The sequence below is a fragment of the Diceros bicornis genome, chromosome 28 (assembly GCF_020826845.1).
Source record: "Diceros bicornis minor isolate mBicDic1 chromosome 28, mDicBic1.mat.cur, whole genome shotgun sequence".
Taxonomy (NCBI): Eukaryota; Metazoa; Chordata; class Mammalia; order Perissodactyla; family Rhinocerotidae; genus Diceros; species Diceros bicornis.
Window position 1 is genome coordinate 35,168,229 of NC_080767.1, and position 23,643 is coordinate 35,191,871.

Below are 23,643 nucleotides of genomic sequence, written 5' to 3' on the forward strand. Positions count from 1 at the left end.
AGCAACTGGGAAGATGGTGAAAACTTTTCACTGATCAGAGTGGTCCTAAGAGGAGACTGACTTCTTCACGAGTGACCTGGAGGTATAGAATTCCTGGAGTATGGGTGAGTCACTCGTTACAGTAATTGCAGTCATGTGCTACACATCACACTTCCACACACTCACACATATGCACACACACACATACACTTTGCTGGCTCTGTACACGTTCCTCTCATGATTTGTTCTTTCCTACTGAATTGATCCAGAGAGTTTGACTCATCTGCAGCAGCAAAGTGAAAACTGAAGTTTTTGGCAGGGAGGAAATCACAGCCAAAGGGTCAGAAGGCCTGGTCTGCAGGGTGGTGACCTGGAAGGAGAACCTCCTGGGAGTGGGGCTCTCACTCCCAGACATCTGGGGGCACAGGGTCATCAAGCTCTGCAGTTTGGAGAATGGCCACTTTGCATATATCCTAAGAAGGCAGATGTGTGGCTTTCACATATTTCAGATTTTAGAGTCTTTCACTCAGGAAGTGCCTCTGCTCCCCTGTGTCCAGTATAGTGCCCCAGTGGCCCCCTCTGATGTGGTTGAGAAGGTGGTGCTAGGCATGGACTGCCTGTTTCAGGCTTTCCTGAGCCTTGGCTCAGGTAGAAGGTGAGATGAGTGAGGGGGTGAGGAGATGGAATGCAGAGGAAACCACCATTTGCAGCCTCTAGTTACTCCTTCCCCAGTCATTCCTCTGTAGCGCCTACACTGCTTCTTAGAAGTTCCCAGTCGTGAATTCTGCTGACGTTTTCACCCTCGTCTTCCTTGATGTTGCCATAGCATTGGACACTGTTCGTCACCAGCTTCTTGAAAAATCTCTCTTCCCTTAGCTTAGTTCTCTTCCCCCGTTCTGACAGCTGGCTCCTCCCTGACTGCTTTTGTTCCTCTCACCCACTGGATGTAAGTGTTTTGCGAAGGTCTGACCCCAGTTCCTGCCCTCCCCAATCCATTTCCCATCCTTTGGGGATCTCACTGACTTGGAGAGCTTCAGCCATTGCCTCTGTGACCCAGTGGTGGCTGCCTTCTCAGCTCTCACCCCAGCCTCTCTCTGGAGCCCTAGACCACGTTCCAAGCCCTGCTCCACAGAGCCCTCTGCTCACATGTTCCTTTGACAGCTCACAACTTGGCATATCTGAAATTAAACTTTGGTTTCCAGAAAGTGATAATGAGTGCCAGAAGACTCTCTTAGCAGACTGTGTTTTGGACTTTGAGGCAATATGGTAGACTGACCTGACAAGGAATAAGCCCCTCCCTCCCAACTGCCTGCTCCAAATACACAAACACAAATAAACGCTGGATAAAATACAACCAAATTAAAAACCAAGAAGCAAAGCTGAACCAGAAGCCAAGAAAGGGAAGTCACCATGTGCTAGAAATAAAGAATGCTCCCAGAGTCAGCACAGTGAGCAGAGTTAAGAGAATCCACTGTGTGGAGGCCTTTGCAGCAGGGGGCTGGGGTTCTAATGCCTGCGTGGGGAGGAGAGTCCAGGCTGCAGACCCCACACGCATGGGGGGCTGTAATTCAGCTTGTCATAGGAATCAGAGAGCCATCAAGTGTCAGCTGTCAGAAAATCTCTTTCCAGCCTGGGGAGTCCCAAGGGAGCATGAGTGGAAAAAAAGTCACCTATGAGAAGCTGTCACCCCAGCCTATACCTCGGGTGGCTATAGGGTCTGAGTACACATGACCTCAGTTTGTTTGGGGACCACAAGCCAAGAAATGAAGGGCAGAGGAGAGAAGTCAAGATGGCGGCATAAGCAGACTCTGAACTCACCTCCTGCTGCAGACACAGCCAATTTACAACTACTTGTGGAAAAATTCCCCCTGAGACAGAACTGAAAACCGGATAAGAGGAACTCCTGCAACTAAGGATAATCCTAATTGAGGTGGAAGAGGCAGAAACTTCCTTCTGGAGAGAAAAAACGCCACCTTCACAAGGCGCAGTGCCTCACGGCTGCCCGGGAGCAGCCCACAGGTATGCAGTCCTCCCTGGAGGAGCAGGGCCCTGAGCCGGCAGCGCTCCCACTTGGGGCATTTTGTGGACCCAGCACAATCGAGACGAGTGGCATAATATCTGACTTTGCCTGCTACTAAAACATTGGGGAGTACCCCCAGAAAAGCCGATTCACAAAGAAATTAAAACTGGCTCTTAAAGGGCCCACGTGCAAACTCACCCGTTTCAGAAAGCAACCTAAAATCACCAGAAAGAAAGGTGCACAGTGCTTTGGTGAAAAGAGACTCACCTGATAGGCTCTGAGTGCATTGCAGTGAGAGGTGAGACCTCTCCAGGGACTGGGACATTGGTGGCGGCCACTATTGTGGCCTGGTGTGGGCGTGCTGATGCAGATGCCATTGGAGTTCTCACTGGGGCCTGCTAGCCCAGGTCTGCCCCACCCACTAGAGCACGGATTTAATCCAGCTCAGCCAGGGCAGGCAGCCCACCCTAGAGACTGGCCCCACCCAACAACAAGCCCTCAGGCATCTTGTGGGCCTGCATAGATTGGTGACTGGATTCTCTGCAGCCTGGCAACTGAGCCGGCTTCAGTGGGGCAGGGCATGCGCCTGGGTGGGTGGAGAGTGTGGGGCGGTGGTGGAGTGTGTGGGGCTCCCGCTGTGGAGAGACTGGGTCCACTTCAGAAGGTTGGGGCGTGCACACAGGGCAGGACTGTGTTGACTGTGTGTGTGGACCTGTGGGCAGCAGGGCTAGTCAGCTGTAGAAGACTTGTGATTCTCAAAGACCCACACAGGGGGTTTGCCCCACCTTCCTTGAAACAATTGGGTGCTGCTGTGCCTGAGGCCAGCCCCACCCAGCTGCAATCCTCAGAGAGCTGACAAGAGACCTAAAGGCTGGAGGCTTATAGCAATTGTAAGCCCCTGAGCCTAACAACCTGCCACGCTGGGGGCCTACTCACTTAAAAGAAATACTGCAACACAAATATGTTATTAGAACTTGCAGCCAGCTGTGCTGGGGCTCCCCACATCTGATAAACAGACTGAAGGGCCCACAACAACTACAAGCAGCTGAGCATTGCAACAGCTGGCCAGGAGCATAACTCAGCCTCCCTGGGCGCCTACAGGGAGAGCAAACAGGCCACAACAGAAGGACACACATAGCCCACATAGGGGTCACCCCTGGAACATTGAGAACTGAGGGAAGCACACTGCAGGCCTCCTAAGGCATCACTTATATAAGGTCACCTATCCAAGAGCGGGAGACGTAGCTGACCTACCTAATACGTAGACACAAGCACAGGGAAGGAGGCAAAATGAGGAGGCAAAGGAATACATTCCAAGTAAGGGAACAGGACAAAACCCCAGAAAAGAAACTAAGTCAAACAGAAATGAGCAACCTACCCAACAGAGAGTTCAAACAAAGAGTGTTAAGGATGCTCACTGATCTGGGGAGAAGAATAGATGAACTCAGTGAGAATGTCAACAAAGAAATGGAAGATATAAAAAAGAACCAATCAGAAATGAAGAATACAATACTGGAAATGAAAAATTCACGAGAGGGACTCAAAAGCAGAGTAGAGGATACAGAAGAACGGATCTGCGAGCTGGACGAAAGACTAGAAGAAATTACCCAAGCTGAACAGGTAAAAGAGAAAAGAATTAAAAAGAGTGAGGACAGTCTAAGGGACTCCTGGGACAACATCAAGTGCACTAACATCTGTGTTATACCCGGAAGGAGAAGAGCGAGACAAAGGGGCAGAGAATCTATTTCAAGAAATAATAGATGAAAACTTCCCTTACCTAAGGAAGGAAGTAGACATCCAGGTACAGGAAGCACAGAGAGCCCCAAACAAGATAAACCCAAAGAGGCCCACACCAAGACACATCATAATCAAAATGTCCAGAATTAAAGATAAAGAGAGAATCCTAAAAGCCGCAAGAGAAAGACAAGTTACATACAAAGGAAACCCCATAAGGCTATCAGCTGACTTCTCAGCAGAAACCTTACAGGCTAGAAGAGAATGGCATGATATATTTAAAGTGCTAAAAGGAAAAAACTTACAGCCAAGAATATTCTCCCCAGCAAGGTTATCGTTCAAAATGGAAGGAGAGATCAAAAATTTCCCAGACAAGCAAAAATTAGAGGAGTTTGTCACCAAGAAACCAGTGCTACAAGAAATGTTAAAGGGACTGATTTAAGGGGAAAAGAGAAGACCACAAATAGGAAAAATTATCTGTTTTCATGATAAGAGGGTAATGGATACAAATGCACAAAAAAGAGTTTAGATATGATATCAAAAACATAAAATGAGGGAGGAGGGGAGTTAAAGAGTAGAGCTTTCAGACAGAGGTCAAACTAAAGAGACCATCAATTCTGTATAGAAGGAGAAAGGAACAGAGAAGGACTACTAAAACACTGAGGGGAAAAAAAAGGTTTAAAATTGGCAGTAAGTACATACTTATCAATAGCTACTTTAAACGTGAATGGACTAAATGCTCCAATTAAAAGGCATAGGGTGGCTGATTGGATAAAAAAACAAGACCCATATATATGCTGCATACAAGAGACACACTTCAGCCCTAAAGACACTCACAAACTGAAAGTGAAGGGTTGGAAAAAGATACTCCACGCAAATGGCAATGAAAAGAAAGCTGGGGTAGCAGTACTCATCAGACAAAATAGACTTTAAAACAAAAACTGTAAAAAGAGACAAAGAAGGGCATTGCATAATGATCAAGGGAACAATCTAACAAAAGGATATAACACTTGTAAATATCTATGCACCCAGTGTAGGTTCACCTAAATATATAAAGCAATTATTAACAGACGTAAAAAGAGAAATAGACAGTAACACAATAATAGTAGGGGACTTTAACACTCCACTTACACCAATGGATAGATCATCCAAACAGAAGATCAATAAGGAAACATTGGCCTTAAATGACACACTAGAACAGATGGACCTAGTAGATATATACAGAGCATTCCATCCAAAAACCTAAGAATACACGTTCTTTTCAAATGCACATGGAACATTCTCCAGGATTGATCACATATTAGGCCCCAAAACAAGTCTCCATAAATTTAAGAAGATTGAAATAATACCAAGCATCTTTTCTGACCACAATGGTATGAAACTGGAAATCAACTATAGGAAGAAAATCAGAAAAGCCACAAATACGTGGAGATTAAACAAAATGCTACTGAACAACGACTGGGTCAATGAAGAAATCAAAGAAGAAATCAAAAAATACCTGGAGACAAATGAAAATGAAAATACGACATGCCAGAATTTATGGGATACAGCAAAAGTGGTTCTAAGAGGGAAGTTTATAGCAATACAGGCCTATCTCAACAAACAAGAAAAATCTCAATTAAACAATCTAACAATGCACCTAAAGGAACTGGAAAAAGAAGAACAAACAAAGCCCCAAATCAGTAGAAGAAGGGAAATAATAAAAATCAGAGCAAAAATAAATGAAATAGAGACTAAAAAAAAAAGGAAAAATTAATAAAACCAAGAGCTTGTTCTTTGAAAAGATAAACAAAATCGACAAACCTTTAGCTAGACTCACCAAGAAAAAAAGAGAGAAGACACTAATAAGTAAAATCAGAAATGAAAGAGGAGAAATTACAACAGACACCTCAGAAATACAAAAGATTATAAGAGAATACGATGAAAAGCTGTATGCCAACCAATTCGACAGTCTGGAAGAAATGGATAAATTCTTAGAATCATACAACTTCCAAAACTGGATCAAGAAGAAATAGAGAATTTGAATAGACCAATCACCAGTAAGGAGATCGAAACAGTAATCAAAAACCTCCCCCAAAATAAAAGTCCAGGACCAGACGGCTTCCCTGGTGAATTCTACCAAGCATTCAAAAAAGACTTAATACCTATCCTTCTCAAACTCTTCCAAAAAATTGAGGAAGGGGGGAAGCTCCCTAACTCATTCTACGAAGCTGACATTACCCTGATACCAAAACCAGACAAGGACAACACAAAAAAAGAAAACTACAGGCCAATATCACTGATGAACATCGATGCAGAAATCCTCAACAAAATACTAGCAAATCACATACAACAATACGTTAAAAAGATTATACACCATGATCAAGTGGGATTTATTCCAGGTATGCAGGGATGGTTCAACATTCGCAAATCAATCAACGTGATACACCACATTAATAAAATGAAGAATAAAAATCACATGATCGTCTCAATAGATGCAGAGAAAGCATTTGACAAGATACAGCATCCATTTATGATAAAAACTCTGAATAAAATAGGTATAGAAGGAAAGTACCTCAACATAATAAAGGCCATATATGACAAACCCACAGCTAATATCATCCTCAATGGTGAAAAACTGACAGCTACCCCTCTAAGAACAGGAACCAGACAAGGATGCCCATTGTCACCACTCCTATTTAACATAGTACTGGAAGTCCTAGCCAGAGCAATCAGGCAAGGAAAAGAAATAAAAGGGATCCAAATTGGAAAGGAAGAAGTGAAACTCTCACTATTTGCAGATGACATGATTTTATATGTAGAAAACCCTAAAGAATCCACCAAAAAACTTTTAGAAGTAATAAACAAATACGGTAAAGTTGCAGGATACAAAATCAACATACAAAAATCAGTTGCATTTCTATACACTAACAACGAAGTAGCAGAAAGAGAAATTAAGAATACAATCCCGTTTACAATTGCAACCAAAAGAATAAAATACCTAGGAATAAACTTAACCAAAGAGGTGAAAGATCTGTACACTGAAAACTATAAAACATTGCTGAAAGAAATTGAAGAAGACACAAAGAAATGGAAAGCTATTCTGTGCTCTTGGATTGGAAGAATTAACATAGTTAAGATGTCCATACTTCCTAAAGCAATCTATAGATTCAATGCAATCCCTATCAAAGTTCCAACAACATTTTTCACAGAAATAGAACAAAGAATCCTAAAATTTATATGGAACAGCAAAAGACCCCGAATAGCTAAAGGAATCCTGAGAAAAAAGAACAAAGCTGGAGGTATCACACTCCCTGATTTCAAAATATACTACAAAGCTATAGTAACCAAAACAGCATGGTACTGGCACAAAAACAGACACACAGATCGATGGAATAGAATCGAAAACCCAGAAATAAACCCACACATCTATGGACAGCTAATCTTTGACAAAGGAGCCAGGAACATACAATGGAGAAAAGAAAGTCTCTTCAACAAATGGTGTTGGGAAAACTGGACAGCCACATGCAAAAAAATGAAAGTAGACCCTTACCTTACACCATACACAAAAATTAACTCCAAATGGATTAAAGACTTGAATGTAAGACCTGAAACTGTGAAACTTCTAGAAGAAAACATAGGCAGTACGCTCTTTGACATCGGTCTTAGCAACATATTGTCAAGCACCGTGTCTGACCGGGCAAGAGAAACAATAGAAAAAATAAACAAATGGGACTATATCAAACTAAAAAGCTTCTGCACAGCAAAGGAAACCATCAACAAAACGAGAAGACAGCCTAACAATTGGGAGAAGATATTTGCAAACCATACATCTGTTAAGGGGTTAATCGCCAAAATATATAAAGAACTCATGCATCTCAACAATGAAAAAACTAACAACCCAATTAAAAAATGGGCAAAAGACCTGAACAGACATTTCTCCAAAGAAGATATACAGATGGCCAACAGACATATGAAAAGATGTTCAAAATCATTAACTATCAGGGAAATACAAATCAAAACAACAATGAGACATCACCTCACACCTGTCAGAATGGCTATAATTAACAAGACAGGAAACAACACGTGTTGGAGAGGATGTGGAGAGAAGGGAACTCTCATACACTGCTGGTGGGAGTGCAAACTGGTGCAGCCACTATGGAAAATAGTATGGAGATTCCTCAGAAAATCAAGGATAGAACTACCATATGATCCAGCTATTCCACTGCTGGGTATTTATCCAAAGAACTTGAAAACACCAATGTGTAAGGACACATGCACCCCTGTGTTCATTGCAGTGTTATTCACAATAGCCAAGACTTGAAAGCAACCTAAGTGCCCATCAAGGGATGAATGGATAAAGAAGATGTGGTATATATATATACAGTGGAATACTACTCAGCCATAAGAAACGATGAAATCCAGCATTTGTGACAACATGGATGGACATTGAGGGTATTATGCAAAGTGAAATAAGTCAGAGGGAGAAGGTCAAATACCATATGATTTCTCTCATTAAGTAGTAGATAATAACAACAATAAACAAACAGGTAAGAGACAGAGATTGGATTGGTGGTTACCAGAGGGCAGAGGGGAGGGAGGAGGGCGAAAGGGATAATTTGGCACATGTGTGTGGTGATGGGTTGTAATTAGTATTTGAGTGGTGAACATGATGTAATCTATGCAGAAATAGAAGTATAGTGATGTACACCTGAAATTTATACAGTTATAAACCAATGTTACTGCAATAAACAAAACAAAACAAAACAAAATATTCCAAAAAAAAGAAATGAAGGGCAGTGTCCCATGGAAATTAACAGTGTGGACTCTTGAATCAGATACCCCAGGCTGAGCCTTGGACCTGCCCCTTATAGTAAGGATTAAATGAGTAAATATATGAAAAATGGTTAGAACTATGCCTGGCACCTAGTAAGGGCTGGATAAGTATTGGCTGCTGCTGCTGCTGCTATTGTTGTTGTTATTATTATTTCCAACTCTTCTTGACCATTCTCAAATGGGCCGGCAGAGGCTGCCATCCCTGTAAGCCTTTTTATGACCTGATGTCATCATCGTCATCTAGCTGGTCCCCTTGCTTCTTATCTTGCTCCCTCTGGTCCTTCCTCACACCACTACTGGAGTGATTGCCCTCAAACATAGCTCTGGTGTTTTCTCTTTCCTGATTAAAGACAGTTTGTAGCATTTCCCCACCCCTGGCTCAGTTGGGGGGTCTGTGCTCACCATTCCTCCAAAGCGGGATACTCTGATATTACCGTCTTGATGCTGCTCTTTTTAATCCATCATTTGGACATTTATTTCACCACCTCTAGTTTTATAATAATGAGTATTTTATTAGCCAATTTTTAACCATCATCTGGATTTCAAAACTTGGACTTCAGTGATCCTTAGAGCAAGGGAAGACACTGAGCTTGGATGAGAGAGAGGGTCAGTATGTCTTTTATTTTTTTTTTTTAAAGATTTTTATTTATTTATTTTTTCCCCCCAAAGCCCCAGTAGATAATTGTATGTCATAGCTGCACAATCTTCTAGTTGCTGTATGTGGGATGCAGCCTCAGCACGGCCGGAGAAGCGGTGTGTCGGTGCGCGCCCAGGATCCGAACCCCGGGCCGCCAGCAGCGGAGCCCGCACACTTAACCGCTAAGCCACGAGGCCGGCCCAGTATGTCTTGATGGGTGTTTTTGAGGGAAGCTTGCATTTGGGAATGTGGTGCTTGATGAAAGCTCATGGGCAGTGAGCAAATCGCACAGTGCAGAGGACATAGTAGAGACATTTTGGCAACAACAGCAAATACCAAAAGGTTTCATACCTACTTCACACCTACTTCCTGACCCTAAAAAACAAACCATAAACCTTTCAGCTGTGGCCAGCAGAGCATCTGCACCAGCAACCCCAGCACCCCAAGTCACATGCGGAAGAGACGCAAGAGTTGGCCAGAGGAATTTCCTGTTCAAACATGGCCACAGTCAACTCATTCTTTTCCCTTTGATTAGTATTCAGTGTTCATGCTTAGCTGCTTATGATTGGCACCCTGTTTGCAAGTTGAGTTGAAATATCTGGGAAAGTAGAATAAGCAGTCAAAATGGTCATCACATGTCCACAGTATCCAAATGGTCATCACATGTCCATGGTATCCAGATGGCCAAGTCAGAAACATACTTTGCCTAATGGTGAGTTTCCTTCTCTTTCCTACCTTCCCAGTCTTGTCCAAAGCAACACTTGCCTACATACCCGCCAAACTGCTGCTCTCTGAAGTATCCCTGTGTGTTCCTACCTCCAGGCCACTGCTCATGCATTCTTTGGCCTCTGGGGCCTCTCCAGCCCCATCTCTGTTGGTTGAAATCCTTCAAGACTCGTTTCCAGGATTATGTCTTCCTGAAGTTCCTCCTTCCCATTGTGGAGTTTCTTCTCTCCTTCTAGAGCTCTCTCACAGTGTTTCTGACTCTTCCTTGCCTTAACTAGCCCTTTTCATTGATCAACCAGGTTGAACAAATGGGGATGCACATTTGGTGCCTGACTCCTCACTCACCTGAGACCAACTCTGGACACAGGATGGGCACTTGGCAAACTTCCATTTGGAGACCAATCTCAGCTTCTTGGCTCTACTCTTGGGGCTTTGCGGGAATGTCTCCAGGGTTGCCATGAGTGGAATTTTAAAAAAATTTTAGCAAAATTCCTGGAAACACATGATAAAAATTGTCCTACAAGATTACACATTATGTATGTTTGCATGTGAGTGTATGTGTGTATTATGTATGTGTATGTGTAAATTGTTAAAGGATAATTTTTTAAAAAGGGAAAATCATGACTCGTATAAGTATAAAATGAATACTTGTCAAATATTTTGTTTAACTCATTAATTAGAGAACCGGCAAGATATTACAACTGTATCAAAAGAGAACCCAGAGTACTACACTTGTATAAAAGTCAGGTAAGGAATGCTGGAATAGTTTTTAAAATGGATACAAAATTAGTCAGTATTCCCAGGGGGATAATCAGTGGCATTCCATGAGACGTAACTTACCTTTCTATGGACAGGAATTGTTTGCATTACTACATTTTGTACGAGTTAACTTCTGTCTGTACAGAGTTTAAAATGGCCTTAGTCAAAGACAAATATGGATAGCTGGCCAGGACACCTACTAAATTTCAAAGTCACAATTTCCTCTCATTTTACTTATGACAGTCTCCGTTGCATCTAATATTTTACATTAGATATGTGACTTTGTAGTTCATTTTTCAGAAACTGATAGTTTATATGTAAAGAGGTAAAAATTACTTTTGTTTAAGCGCCCAGGTCATTCCTTACTCATTCCATACTCGGTCTGTTGAATCCATTGGTCCATAGATTATCCACAGCACTAAAAATTCTTTCCATACCAACAATAGACACTGGAATTGAAATAGAATTTTGGGCCAGTTTTAACATATTTGGAGCAACAGGCTCTTTGTTGAAAAACATTTCCACGTATCAAGAAATGTTATTCTCTCAAGGCAAGGGAACAAGATACCAATGTCCTTATAAAGAGGATTTTAGGGGGACTTTTTTTTTCTTCCATGGAGACAGCTTCCAGATTTGAACTATTTACCAGAAGAGGGGGGTTTTTCATCATTAGTCAAATACAAGTGCTACATACAGGGTCTTGGAGCATGATAAGGGAAATTTCCAAACTTTTTTCTAGATATTTGACCAAAATTTGTGATCTTCCTGGCTTTTGACCCTGTGGTTTATGAGTCCCATTTATCCCTTGCAGCTGACACTTGGCACCATGAAAATTATTTAAAATCAATATGCAGGGACTGATTTTTACCTTGTAATTTTAGTGCACTTTGCATATGTGGTTATAAACCCTTTCTCAATCCTAATGTTGTATATTTTTGCTTTTTGCCTTATTTGTAGAGGTTTTACCTGTTTTATTGATATATTATAAAAATTAGTTCTTGGGTTACTTATCATTTCTATAGGTTTGGTGTTTAGTTTGATTTTGTTTTTTAATGTATCAGTTTCTAAGTTTATCTATTAATTGATTTCTCATACTTTTTTCCCAGCTTCTTGAGTTGAGTCTTCGGTTCATTTATATTCTTACTTGTTGAATTATAAAAGAGTTTAAAACCACGTGTTTTCCTCTCAGTACAGTTTTGGCCTCATCACAGTTTAACATAAAGTGTTCTCATTATTTGTGGTTTGTAAATAGTCCATAATCTTGGCTTTTGTTTCTTCTGTTACCCAGGAATTATTGGAGTGTTCAAAATTTTCCAAGGAATTGGATTTTTAAGTTATCACTGTTAGTTTTCCCATTTTTTTATTCATCAAATATTTAGGCAGTGTGTTCTGTGTCAGGAACCATACCAGATGCAGGGAATAGTAGAGTGAATACAACCAGCATGGTCGCTGCCTTCATGGGAGCCATTGTTTGCTGAGTGAGACACAGATGTAATTGCACAATTAATCACAATTGTAATAAACATTATGGAAGAAAATCTCAGAGTGCCCCAAACTTCTAAACTTTACTAGAAGTGAAGTTGCCTGTTGTATTTAGTGAACTTTTCCTTAATCTTATTTCCTTACCTCTTTTCCTGAACATGAATGCTTTTAGTATCTGTTTGACTCAGGTAGGCAAATAATTTATGTTCTTATATGTAATTCTGATGGTTTCTTCCTGAGGCTTCCCGTAAACTCTAAAATCTAAAGGACCCTCAGCGCATATGAGGTTTTCAGTTTATGACTCTACTTGTAATAAAAGTTAAAACATGTATAAGTAAATGCTGTTATTTTTTTGAATAAACAAACCCTATATTTAAAAAATTAAATCTTAAAAGAATTTTTTCAGCATAATAGATGCACATTAATTTTAAAGATCACTATGTACTGAAAGGCTTAGTGAAAAAACCAGCTCTCATTGCTCTCTCTTTCCATATCCCATTCATTCCCCAGAGGCAACCACTTAACGGTTGTATAGTGGTTTCTTCTGGTAGTTTCTGCCACATTTCCACCAATGTGTTTTTGCTACAATTTCTTGATCCATTCACGTTAGACATTTGGTGACTTCTTTATATGATAGATGTTGGTTTCGTTTTCCTGAACCACCTTTCCTCATTCTTTAAAAACACTGATGTTACTATAGCTAAATCACTTCTGTGTCTTAGTTATTAGACACACACACAAGTCTTGACCTATAACATGTAGGATGACTGCAACATGAGTTCCTAGCATCAAGTCTGGAAGATCAGGAATTCAGGTTTCTATTCCTTTCTTCCAGGAAGGCTCCTTGTACACATTGAGCCATCCATTCCCTGGTGACCAAGCTTTACATACCAGAGATCTCAGTAGTAAAGGATCTTTATGAATCTCTGGGCTGTGGGTACCTGCTTGTCCTGTATTTGCTTAACTAAGTCACTCCTTCGATGACTGCATACGGAAAAGAAGTTGGGCTTCTTGTAATTAAAATACCATACCCAGTGTGAATATGACACAGCTATAGACTATAGGGAATCTGGAGGAGATAGCCTCGATTGGAGAGATGGGCTGGCTAGGTGCACAACATACACAGGTGAATTGTGTGAAATTTCCTGGGGCCTTCAGCAATGGTGAAGATGTTGAGGAGAGAGCAAGAAGTTTTGGATTCAGGGAAAGAGATCTGATGTAGCTGTGAAATAACTCTGGGTGACCTTGAGCAATCTGCTTTACTCTCTGAGCTCCTTGCTGTTGTAGGGTCTATGCACCCATGGAGGTAGGTGCTATTCAGGGGATCTTGGCATCATTTCAGAACAGTGGACTAGGTCGCTTCAGAGGATATCTTCCAAGTGTGAGATTCTGTGAAAAACAACAAAATCAAGGCCGTGAAACTTCCCATCTTTGCATGAAAGAGCCTTTAAAATCTTTAGTTGTGCCCAGGATGTGGTACACATGCCATTTAGGATGTTTCCTTTTAGTCTTCATCCACGGTTTTCCTTTCTTTAGCTTCTTCTGGTTTATTTCTCTCCTCTCTCATACTCTATATTTTCTTCTCATTCCAGCTTTTGAATCGAAAAGACAAGACCACCTTTGAGAAATTGGACTACCTGATGTCTAAAGAAGATAATTACAAGCGGACTCGGGAATATATCCGAAGCCTGAAGATGGTTCCCAGTATTCCCTATCTAGGTAGGAGTCTGAATTGGCTTATTATTTTTTAAGAAATCTGCTCAGTGCTGAATAAGATGTTTTTATGGTTTCTAGTTGAGAACTTTCCAGGAAGCCTCATGGGCAGTGGATAAATGGGTAATTGGTTGGTTCCATGGATTGGAACAGGCTGTTGATACTTCCCAAGGATAGGAACTTTGAGGAGGGCCTTGAAACAAGGGATATTCTGCTTCTTATACAAATGACCAGTGAATCCCAAGCCTCCCTAGCCTGCAGCTGAGAGGGTCATAGTGACAGTAACAGGACTCAGCTGGTTCATCCACATCCTCCTGAACTGGGGGAACTCAGGCCCAAACCCCTCTGTCTGGTTCTCTAGGCATTATTAATATATTTTATAAGATTTGTACCAACAAAGTTATAACAACAATTATTGATTTTTCTGATTAGAAAATGATACGTGTTCATTGTAAGGAATTAGAAAGAGAAGAAAATATCATTTGTTATCCTACCTAGAGATAATCATGATTTTGCTTCATATCCTTTCTTTTGTTTAGGTACATACAAAATATGTGAACTTTAATTTATTACCTGCATTTCTATACTGTGACAGTCTCATCACATGGATTTATCAAACTCGAATCTGCTAATATTGACAAGTTGTTTCTACATTTTTGCTATTAAAAGTTTGCAATGAACATCTTTGTTGCAAAAACTTCCTACATAAAGTTATCATTATTACATTATAATAAATTCCTAGAAGTGTGATTATTGGGTCAAAACATGCAAAATTGCATGCCTTTTCATGTATATTTTCAAAACGCTCTCCATAGAGGTTTCATTGGAAGGAGGTGAAATTGCCTATTTTTCCTACATGCACAAATACTGTGTATTTTCATGTGCGTTTTTTTCTTTTCCTTTCTCTTTTTTTTTTCTTTGCCAATTTGACAGGTAAAAAATACTTCTTGTAGTTTGGGTTTCACGGTTATGCTAATTTATGAAAAAAATGTCGATCTTTTTATAATCTAAAATAATATTAATAATAAGGGAAATTAAAGTTTTATAGAAGTGACTCCTAATATTTTCAGAGATCTAGTGCAATTTTTTGGAGATACATTTTTGACAGCTTTTACATGTCTTCCACAAGCATCGTTTATTTAGGTTTTCTAATTCTTTTAAAGCCAATGTGGAAAATTTAATTTTAGTAGAAAATTGTCCATTTGATCGAAGTTTTCAAAATTATTAGCATAGAGTTTTTTTCTCTTTTAATTTTTTTTTGACCATAGAGTTTATACATAATATTCTCTCATAAATTTTAACCTCCTGTGTATGTATGGTTATATTTGCTTTGCATTCCTAATAGTTTGCCTTTTTGTCTTCTCTTTCTTTTTTGAATTTGCTTTGCCAGAGGTATGTCTGTTGGTCTTTCCAAAGAAGTCGGCTGTGTATTTGTTTATCAGTTGCATTGTCTTTCTGCTGTCTACTTGACTGTATTTCGTCAGTCCGGGATGTGCTTTTTCTCTCCACATTTTAACAACTCTGAAATTGGGCTGCATCTTTCAACTGAGGGTAACAAAGCACTGTGACATTGTTTAATTGGCAGCAGTTTTTCTTAGTAATATATAAAATATTGGTGCATCTTAGATGACATCCTAGATTTGATGAAATATGGACTTTCCGCTTTTGTCTTTTATAATTCATTTCTCCTGCTTTCCTTAAGTTGTTTTGTCATCTCTATTAACTGCTTCAGTTGAATTATTGGGTCATTTGTATATGTATTATGCTTGCCACTTTTTTGGGGAAGACAGTTAAGGGTATACATTTTCCTCTAATTGCTGCTTTTGTTGTATCCTACATGTTTTGATGCCTAGTGTTCTCAGTGATATTCTTTAAATGTTCTGTAATTATAGTTTCAATTTTTCTTTTATCCAAGTATTATTTAAGGTAGTGGTATTTTAATTTTCAAGGGCTTGAGGTTTTTTTTTTTTTTTCCCCAAATGGCTTTATTGAGATATAATTCATATATCATTCATTCAAAATGTATGATTTTTTAGTATGTTCAGAGTTGTGCAACCATCAGCATAGTCAATTTTAGAACATTTTTGTCACCTCAAAGAGAAACTCTATACCCATTAGTAGTCACTCCCTTTTTCTTCTAGCCACCTCCCTTCCACCCCCAGGCAACCACTAATCTACTTTCTATCTCCATAGATTTGCTTATTCTGGACATTTCATATAAATGAATAATACAGTATGTGGTCTTTTATGACTGGCTTCTTTCCCTTACCATCATGTTTTCAAAGTTCATCCTTGTTGGAGCATAATCAGTACTTCATTCCTTCTTATTGCAAAATAATATTCCATTGTATGGCTACACCACATTTTATTTATCTGTTCATCATTTGATGGACAATTGAGTTGTTTCTCTTTTTGGCTATTATGCATAACACCACTATGAATGGCTTTGGTTTTTAACAACATAGTCTTCACTCTAATTATTTTACATTGGTTTAGAATATGTGACATATATGCTTTCTAGGTTTATAAAATGTTGATATTTATCTTGTGGTTTAATATAAGATCAGTTTTTGTAAATGTTTCATGGATGCTGTAAAAGAAGGTATAATTTCTCAAATTACTTTTATAATTCCATTATAATATTCAAATTATTAATTTTTGACAACTTGGTCTATCAAGGACAGAAATATATGTTAGTGTCTCCCTGCATTTCTAGTAGTTTTTGCCTTACATTATTTAGTATACAGAAGTTTATAACAGTTGTAAATTCATGGTGAAGTGTCCCATGCAAAATGTTCTTGATTCTATTTGTTATTTTCTTTTACTTCTTTGTCTGATATTAATTCTGTGAAATCTGTTTTATTTTTCATTTGCATTCATTTTATAAATCTTTGACTATATTTTAGATTTTAATATTTTAAATTGCTTTGTTTTAGGCGTGATCCTTGAAAACAGCATTTAGTTGGACCTTTTAATAGAGGGGTAAAAGTCTTTCACATTTGTTTAGTCTTAAGCCATGTTATTGAATTGAATATCATTCTATGCTTTCTTATTTCATGTTTTCTTTTCCTTTTTCTCTTCTTATGGCTTCCTGTAAACTGCAGTGTCTTTCTACTTGATGACCGGCAAATCCCCATCTTAGATCTACAGGTGGGGGCATGTTAGTGTGCACAGCTCCCAAGCCCATTCCCACTTTGCCCGAGGCTAATCAATTGAAAGATGAGATCGCTGGTATTAGGGTGCGAGTAGCTCAGTGCAATCCACTGGTTCAGGTAGCAGAGGTGCTCCAGGATCGTTAATGATGGTCTCTTGTCTCTCATAAAATGATCATGATCATGAGAGCTGTTGTTTATTGTCTGCTTTCTCTGTGCCTGGCACTTTGCTAGACATTTTAATGCATTATCTCAATGAATGCTCAATAGCCCATTGAATAAGCAGGCACTGAGAGGTTGCCTAGGGTCACATACCTGGAAAGTGGCAGAGCCAGGACTTGGCCGAGATGGTCTGGCTATAAGCCCTAAGCTCTTGAGGCTGCCCTCTCCCGACTCCCCACCTCCACTGTCCAGGTCGTTATTTTCCTGCTCCTCCCTTGCAGTTGCCACCTATATGTCCTCTGCCACTTAGGACTTGTGAGTGGTCTCCATTGGGCACTGGATGAAGTAGGATGAATTATCTCAACTCTTTCTTGTGACACTCTCTGTTCTTAGACCACAAAGCAGTGCTGTCTTGGGCTTGCGAGGGCATTGGTCAGGGGTCTCAGCCAAGGGCAAACTGGACCAGTACCATCTCCCCTTTCTGACCTATGTACCTTGTCATCAGACTAAGCATATGCACCCAGATCACTCACCTTCGGATGAGTCTCCTCCTCAGGCCACTGGCCAGAGGCCCCTTGTGTATCATCATGATAGCTTTCATTAGGCCGCAGGACAAGTCCATACTTGCAGTGGACACGTAACTGCCCCGGCTCTAGGGCCCTTTGCCGCTGAGTTTCTGGACAGATGCAGCCCTCCATGTTCTTGATCACCTTGTCTCAGGGGCTCTTCCTGGCGAGTGCCTGCTCAGAGGTCTATGTGGACCTCTGTTCTCCTGCAGGGCCCTCCTGCTTCTGCCTCTAAGTAAGACCAGCTTTACTGCCATGCTCCTGTCCCTTCAGCCTCATGAGGACTTCCCTCTCCCCTTAAACCAGTTGGACTGCGTTTCTCCTACTTGCGTCACAACCACTCCTGACGTAAACAAGTCAGGCTGAAGGAAAAGGAGGTGACTCCAATGTGCTTTCTGTTCCCAGGACAATGTGTGAGAGTTTACTACGGTGGGCACCATAGTTTCATTAAGAAGGGCGAAGCAAGATCCCATTCTGAGGCTCAATGGGGCCGTCCGTCCCGAGGACAGCGAGGGGCTTTCCCTGCACATCTGATTGCACGGACAGACCCTGCCCAAAGCCAGGTTGTGGTTTCAGTACCCGATTCCTCTCGAAAACCCAACCTGTCCCAGGGATGATTTGTTTATTGAAAGAGGAGTAGTTACATAATTCCTGGAAAGTACAATATAAAAAAAATTGTCTGAAACCATTTCTTTTTCCCCTGGCAAAGTCCTCACTGTAGGTGTTTCCCTGGGGGAGGGAGTTATTCTCTGGGAGGGACTTCAGGTCAGCCCCTGATATTTCCAGCTGCTTTGTTAGTTCCACTGCTGGAGACCTTGAATGTTGCTGTAGTAGTTATTTGTCTCTAAGAGCAAGTAGAGTTTTATTTTTGTAATGATTTCTTTAAACCTCTGTGGAAGGTTCTATGCTAACTGGTTTCTATTCCCGTGTATGTCTCTTACTCCATATAAAGATACCCTCCTGTAGTACTAGCAGTTGTTAGTAATCATGTGGGTGTGTATTCCAACTCCTTTCAATGCAAATTTTAGAGCCAGTTGGCTGCAGTTTGGTGCACTGAGTTTCTCATGAAACATAATTTAAAAAACACTGAGGGAAAAACTTACTACGTTTTAAAAATAAGACTCTCTTTGTCTCAAAAAGTTTCTTCCTATTTACTTCAACGTGTAAAAATAGCAGTGGGAAATAGTCAGGTCAATTATTTGCAGCTTAATTTTATCTGATAGCGGCTCCTTGTGAATTCTCAGTTCAGATTGAAATGATAAAGCAGGCGAAGAGCTGTGAAGAATGGCTGTACCGTTTGTTTCTAAATAGCTTTATTGACTTAGAGAGTGTTTGTTTTCACTACCTATAATTCCCTCCAGGAAATAGCTAAATAAAATTAGGAATGTAGTGGAATTTAAAAGGTTTAGAGCTGATTCTAGAAGTAATTATAGGGAGTGTGGAAAATTGTGATCTCTCAAGACAAAAATTAGGCATTCTGATAGTTCTGAATAGTAAGAGGACGTTTAGACATTCTTCGTAAATTTACCCAGACTTCTAATGTATGAAATAAAATTTTAGAACCTAAGCTATTTCTTCAAAAAAGGAAACCCTCCCATTTTTAAAAAGTAAGGCTTCATTTTCAAGTATGGACTGTGAAGTTTAAAATAAAGGCAAGTTGTTTCTGAGTGTAAAATAAACAGACCTGGGCTGGCCCCGTGGCTTAGCAGTTAAGTGCGCACACTCCGCTACTGGCGGCCCGGGTTCGGATCCCGGGCGCACACCGATGCACCGCTTCTCCGGCCACGCTGAGGCCGCGTCCCACATACAGCAACTAGAAGGAAGTGCAACTATGACATACAACTATCTACTGGGGCTTTAGGGGAACAAAAGGAGGAGGATTGGCAATAGATGTTAGTGTAGAGCTGGTCTTCCTCAGCAAAAAAACAGAGGAGGATTAGCATGGATGTTAGCTCAGGGCTGATCTTCCTCACAAAAAAGTAAATAAATAAATAAATAAATAAATAAATAAACAGACCTAAACTGTTGGATATCTGAAAGGACTTTCAAAAAGAAGTGGTCGTTGGTCAAAAAGAAGTGTTTACAGTGATGCCCCCAAGCCCCCAGAACAACAAGGTGGGTGAGGGCCTCATACTCTGAGCCTGGGGGTGGCATGCACTAGGCCCTGTACAGATGGGTGTGTTCTCACTGCTGGTCATCAGATGCCAGGTAGGTACTTTTGTTGGGTGATGGACCAGTCAGACACCATTACTGCTCTGTTGGAGCTCACAGCCCAGATCTGATGATCAGCAGTGAATAAGAAAGCAAAAGTGAGCTGAGCACTTTTACTCAGGGAGTAAAAGGGAAAGGCAAAGAAGCAAATAAAGGGGGACTCAGCCCAGTCTGGGGGACCAGGGAGGGTTTTCCGGAGGGAAACCCTAAAGGATGAGTAAGCTGGGTGAAGAGGTGGGAGGTGAGCAAGCCAGACAAAGACAGCAGCTTATGCAAGAGCCCTGAAGTAAGGAAAAACATGTTTGTTGAAAAAACTGGCTGGAGAGTAGAGAATGAGAGGGAGAGTGTCATGAGAAGCAGCTGGAGTGGAAGGGAGGGTGAGATCGCCCGGGGCCCAGACACTGGGAGCGGGGAGCTTAGGCTCCAGCCCCCGAAGAGCAGCAGGGAACCCTGGAGGGTTTTAAGCAAGGGCATGAACGGACTGGATTTGTATTAACACGCATCGCCTTGCCTGCAGGATGTGAGTGTCTTCCAGGAGGTCAGGCTGGAGGAGGGAAAACTAGGTAGGGGACCATGCAGAAGCTTGTGGTGCATCACTGTATTTCAGAAATTGCTACAGGGGGAGGGAAAGCCTTTAAAAACAGTTCATTTTAGAGCAAAGACTTGGAAAGATATAAAACAGTTGTCAGTGAGCGTGTCCATTATACCTGATGGAGACACACGGCATTTCCCTGTACTTTAGCTTCGAGAATCAATGAATGCATTTGAGCTGTGGGCCCTCTTAAAGCAGAGGTGAAAGGGCAAGCACAGGTGCTCTCTTGATCTGCCTCCAGAATTTGGGAGGGATTGAGCTGACGGATGGCAGCAGCGCTTCTGCTTCCCAGAACATGGGTCAGAGTGGCTGTTGCCCCTTTGGTGGGGGCCACCACTACCCCAGGACCAAGTCTATTGGCTCCCAAGCCATGGTTACCACAGTGTTATCCAGGTGACCCCAAGTTCACGAGCATGAAGGGTAATCCTTTCCTTTAATGCCCAACTGAAAAAATTCCATTCCACTTGCAGGAAATCCAGGCTTTTTTTTTTTTTTTTTCCAGTTCCCCACCCCACGTGTTTCCAAGGATCCCCAAAGAATACTCATTTGTTCCACAGATTGTTGCATGGTTGTTGCATGGTGCATCCGCCGGCTGCCTGGCCCCAAACCTCTGATCCCTCCCTCTAATCATCTCCTGCCTTTCCTAAGCAGTCTCTCCAGCTGGACCTATGTGGAGCTAGACTCCTCCTTCCTAAGCTGGGGAAGCACAGTGTAGGGATGGATAAGGGACACAAGAAAACACACAAGAAAAGCTTAAGCCTGCTTCTGGAATGCCTGCTCCTGGAGCCCAGGGGTCATGTCCTTTCTCCTCTTTGCCCAATGGCCACACGCTACAGGGGCCGACCTGTTGCCCTCCCTCCCCTAGCCCAGAAGAGCATTTGATCAAGTTTCCCCTTCCCCAAATCCAGGCATCCATCCTCTCGGGGGCCATGCCAGCAGGGAAAAGCTGCCCTCTGACCCACCAAACATGCTTCTCAATCAGAAGAATAATCACAAAGATACAACCCCATCCCAAATGAGGGGAACCTTTTTCATTACATATTTTGTAGAGTGGTCAGCTGCAGATTGTCTCTAAGTCTCTCCCTTCCAGAAAAGAATTTTGCCTTTACTTTTGCAATCTCAGGATTTGTTACCTTAAAATTCACATTTCCTGGGGACTTCACAGACTTGCTCAATTTTTACAAAAAGCCAGCGGGTGTTATTAAAGCCCCCAATTTGTGAATGAAAAAACCTACAATGACTTATGACTTACCCAACGTCATATGCCAGGTGCATACCAAGTTTAACTCAAGATCTCATGCTCTGGCTGGGGTTCCACCCAGCCTTAACTTATGTGTCCTCCGCTAAATGTCTCTGTCTCCATGGAGAGAAACAGTGTGGGAGGAAAACATGTTGGGAGAGGTTTGTTTCCTGCATGCTTTGCTGTCCAGAGCTAAGCACCTTGTGACATTTGTCCCTTCTTAGGCACAGGGAGGACTTGTAGTCAGCTTTTCTCTGGGTCAAGAAGTTTTATCTGACCCCCCCAAAAGCAGATAAGAGTGTAAGCCCGTTTTGTACAAGAGAAAGTGTTTTCACAGCAGGAATCTCTATACTCATCGAGATGGCTGCTCCTCTTTGACCTTGGTCTTTGGATTTTTAATTAGAAGCTAACAATAATAACAATGATAATTCTTGTTTATTCTTTTAGCATGTGATAGGCACTGCACTGAGCAGTTGACATGCACTATCTCATTGCATACTCCCACCACTCCTTCCTCTGAGGGAGGCACTATTTTTAACTTATTTCACAGCTCATAACAAGACTCATGTTAAAGGTCTCACCACTTACTAGTGCCACTTACTAGTGGTGAGACCAGTGCTCAAACCCAGGTCTGACCCCAGTGCCCAACCGCTAGCCTCAGAATATGCTCTGTGTTCCCTTTACCCTCTGGGGACACCAGGAGTGTGGGCCAAGGAGAGGAATGTACTTTATTGTATGGGACAGAGGCTTGAGATGGGAGACTGAGGGCTCCCCAGGGTCAGCTAGCCCTAAAGAAGAAAAGAGTTAGGGGTGGAGGAAGGACTAGTGAGTTTCTCCATCCTCAGGACTAACCTGGGGCCGTTGGGACATCTCCTTGCACTGTTTTGGAGAGGGAGAGTTAGGACAGTGGTCCTGGGAATCTGAAAGATTTTGTGTGGTAGATAGCTTGTAAGATGGCCCCCAATGGCCCCTGCCCCCTGGTATTTGTGTCCTTGTGTAATCCTTTCCCCTTGAGCATGGGCAGAACATATTAACTTGCTTCTAACAAATAGAATATGACAGAAATAGTGGGACATCACTTCTGAGATTAGAGTGTAATAAGATGGTGCCTTCTATGTTGGGTGCTCGCCCTCTCTTCCTCTCTCTTGGGTCACACATTCTGGGAGAATCCAGCTGCCGTGTGTTTGGCAGTGCTGTGGGGAGGCCCATGTGGCAAGGGATTGAGGCCTGCCAGTAACCACATAAGTGAGTTTGGAAGCAGATTCTGCCTAAGTGGACCACAACCCCAGTCAACAGCTTGACTGCAGTCTTGTGAGACACCTTGAGCCAGAGACACCCAGCTAAGACACACCCAAATGCCTGACCCACAGAAACTGCAAGCTAGTAAATGTTTCTGGTTGTAAGCTGCTAAGTTTTGGGGTAATGTGTCACACAACAATGGATAACTAGTACAACTTTTATCAACTTGCACAACCTTTCTCACTACCGCACATTTATTACTTTGTTGCCCCATCTGTATTGGGACAAAATCAACTGTAAAACGCAACACACAGAAAACTGTAAGATTGATTTCCAAGGCAGCAGGAAGTGCTGGGAGCTTCCCTCTCAGAAGCTAATTTTGAAGGGAGGAAATCCTACTGGACGGAGGGGGTGGTTGCCACTTTGAGAGGTGGTGAATTCTTGAAGCGCTGTAAGGAAGAAAGGTGCCTGAGAAAGGCCTGGAAATTTACCCTCAGCAAGGCTGCCTTTATTTTCCCAATGAAGTGTATGTTTATTACTCTATGCTCTCGAGTGTAATGTGTCCAGACCTTCCAGGGTCCAGGCATGCCTGCTCAGGGGACACAGGAAGATCTCC

The 23,643-nt window shown here is 41.7% G+C and overlaps 1 protein-coding gene across 16 annotated transcripts in view; it reads left to right on the forward strand.

Moving 5' to 3' along the window:
• RALGPS1 (Ral GEF with PH domain and SH3 binding motif 1) overlaps positions 1-23,643 on the forward strand; it is a 286,272-nt gene that overhangs the window by 122,333 nt on the left and 140,296 nt on the right. For all 16 annotated transcript variants that reach the window (XM_058524068.1, XM_058524069.1, XM_058524070.1 and 13 more), the window contains one exon: positions 13,745-13,871. In XM_058524068.1, coding sequence (XP_058380051.1) covers positions 13,745-13,871 — 127 coding nt within the window. The remainder of the gene's footprint in view (positions 1-13,744; positions 13,872-23,643) is intronic.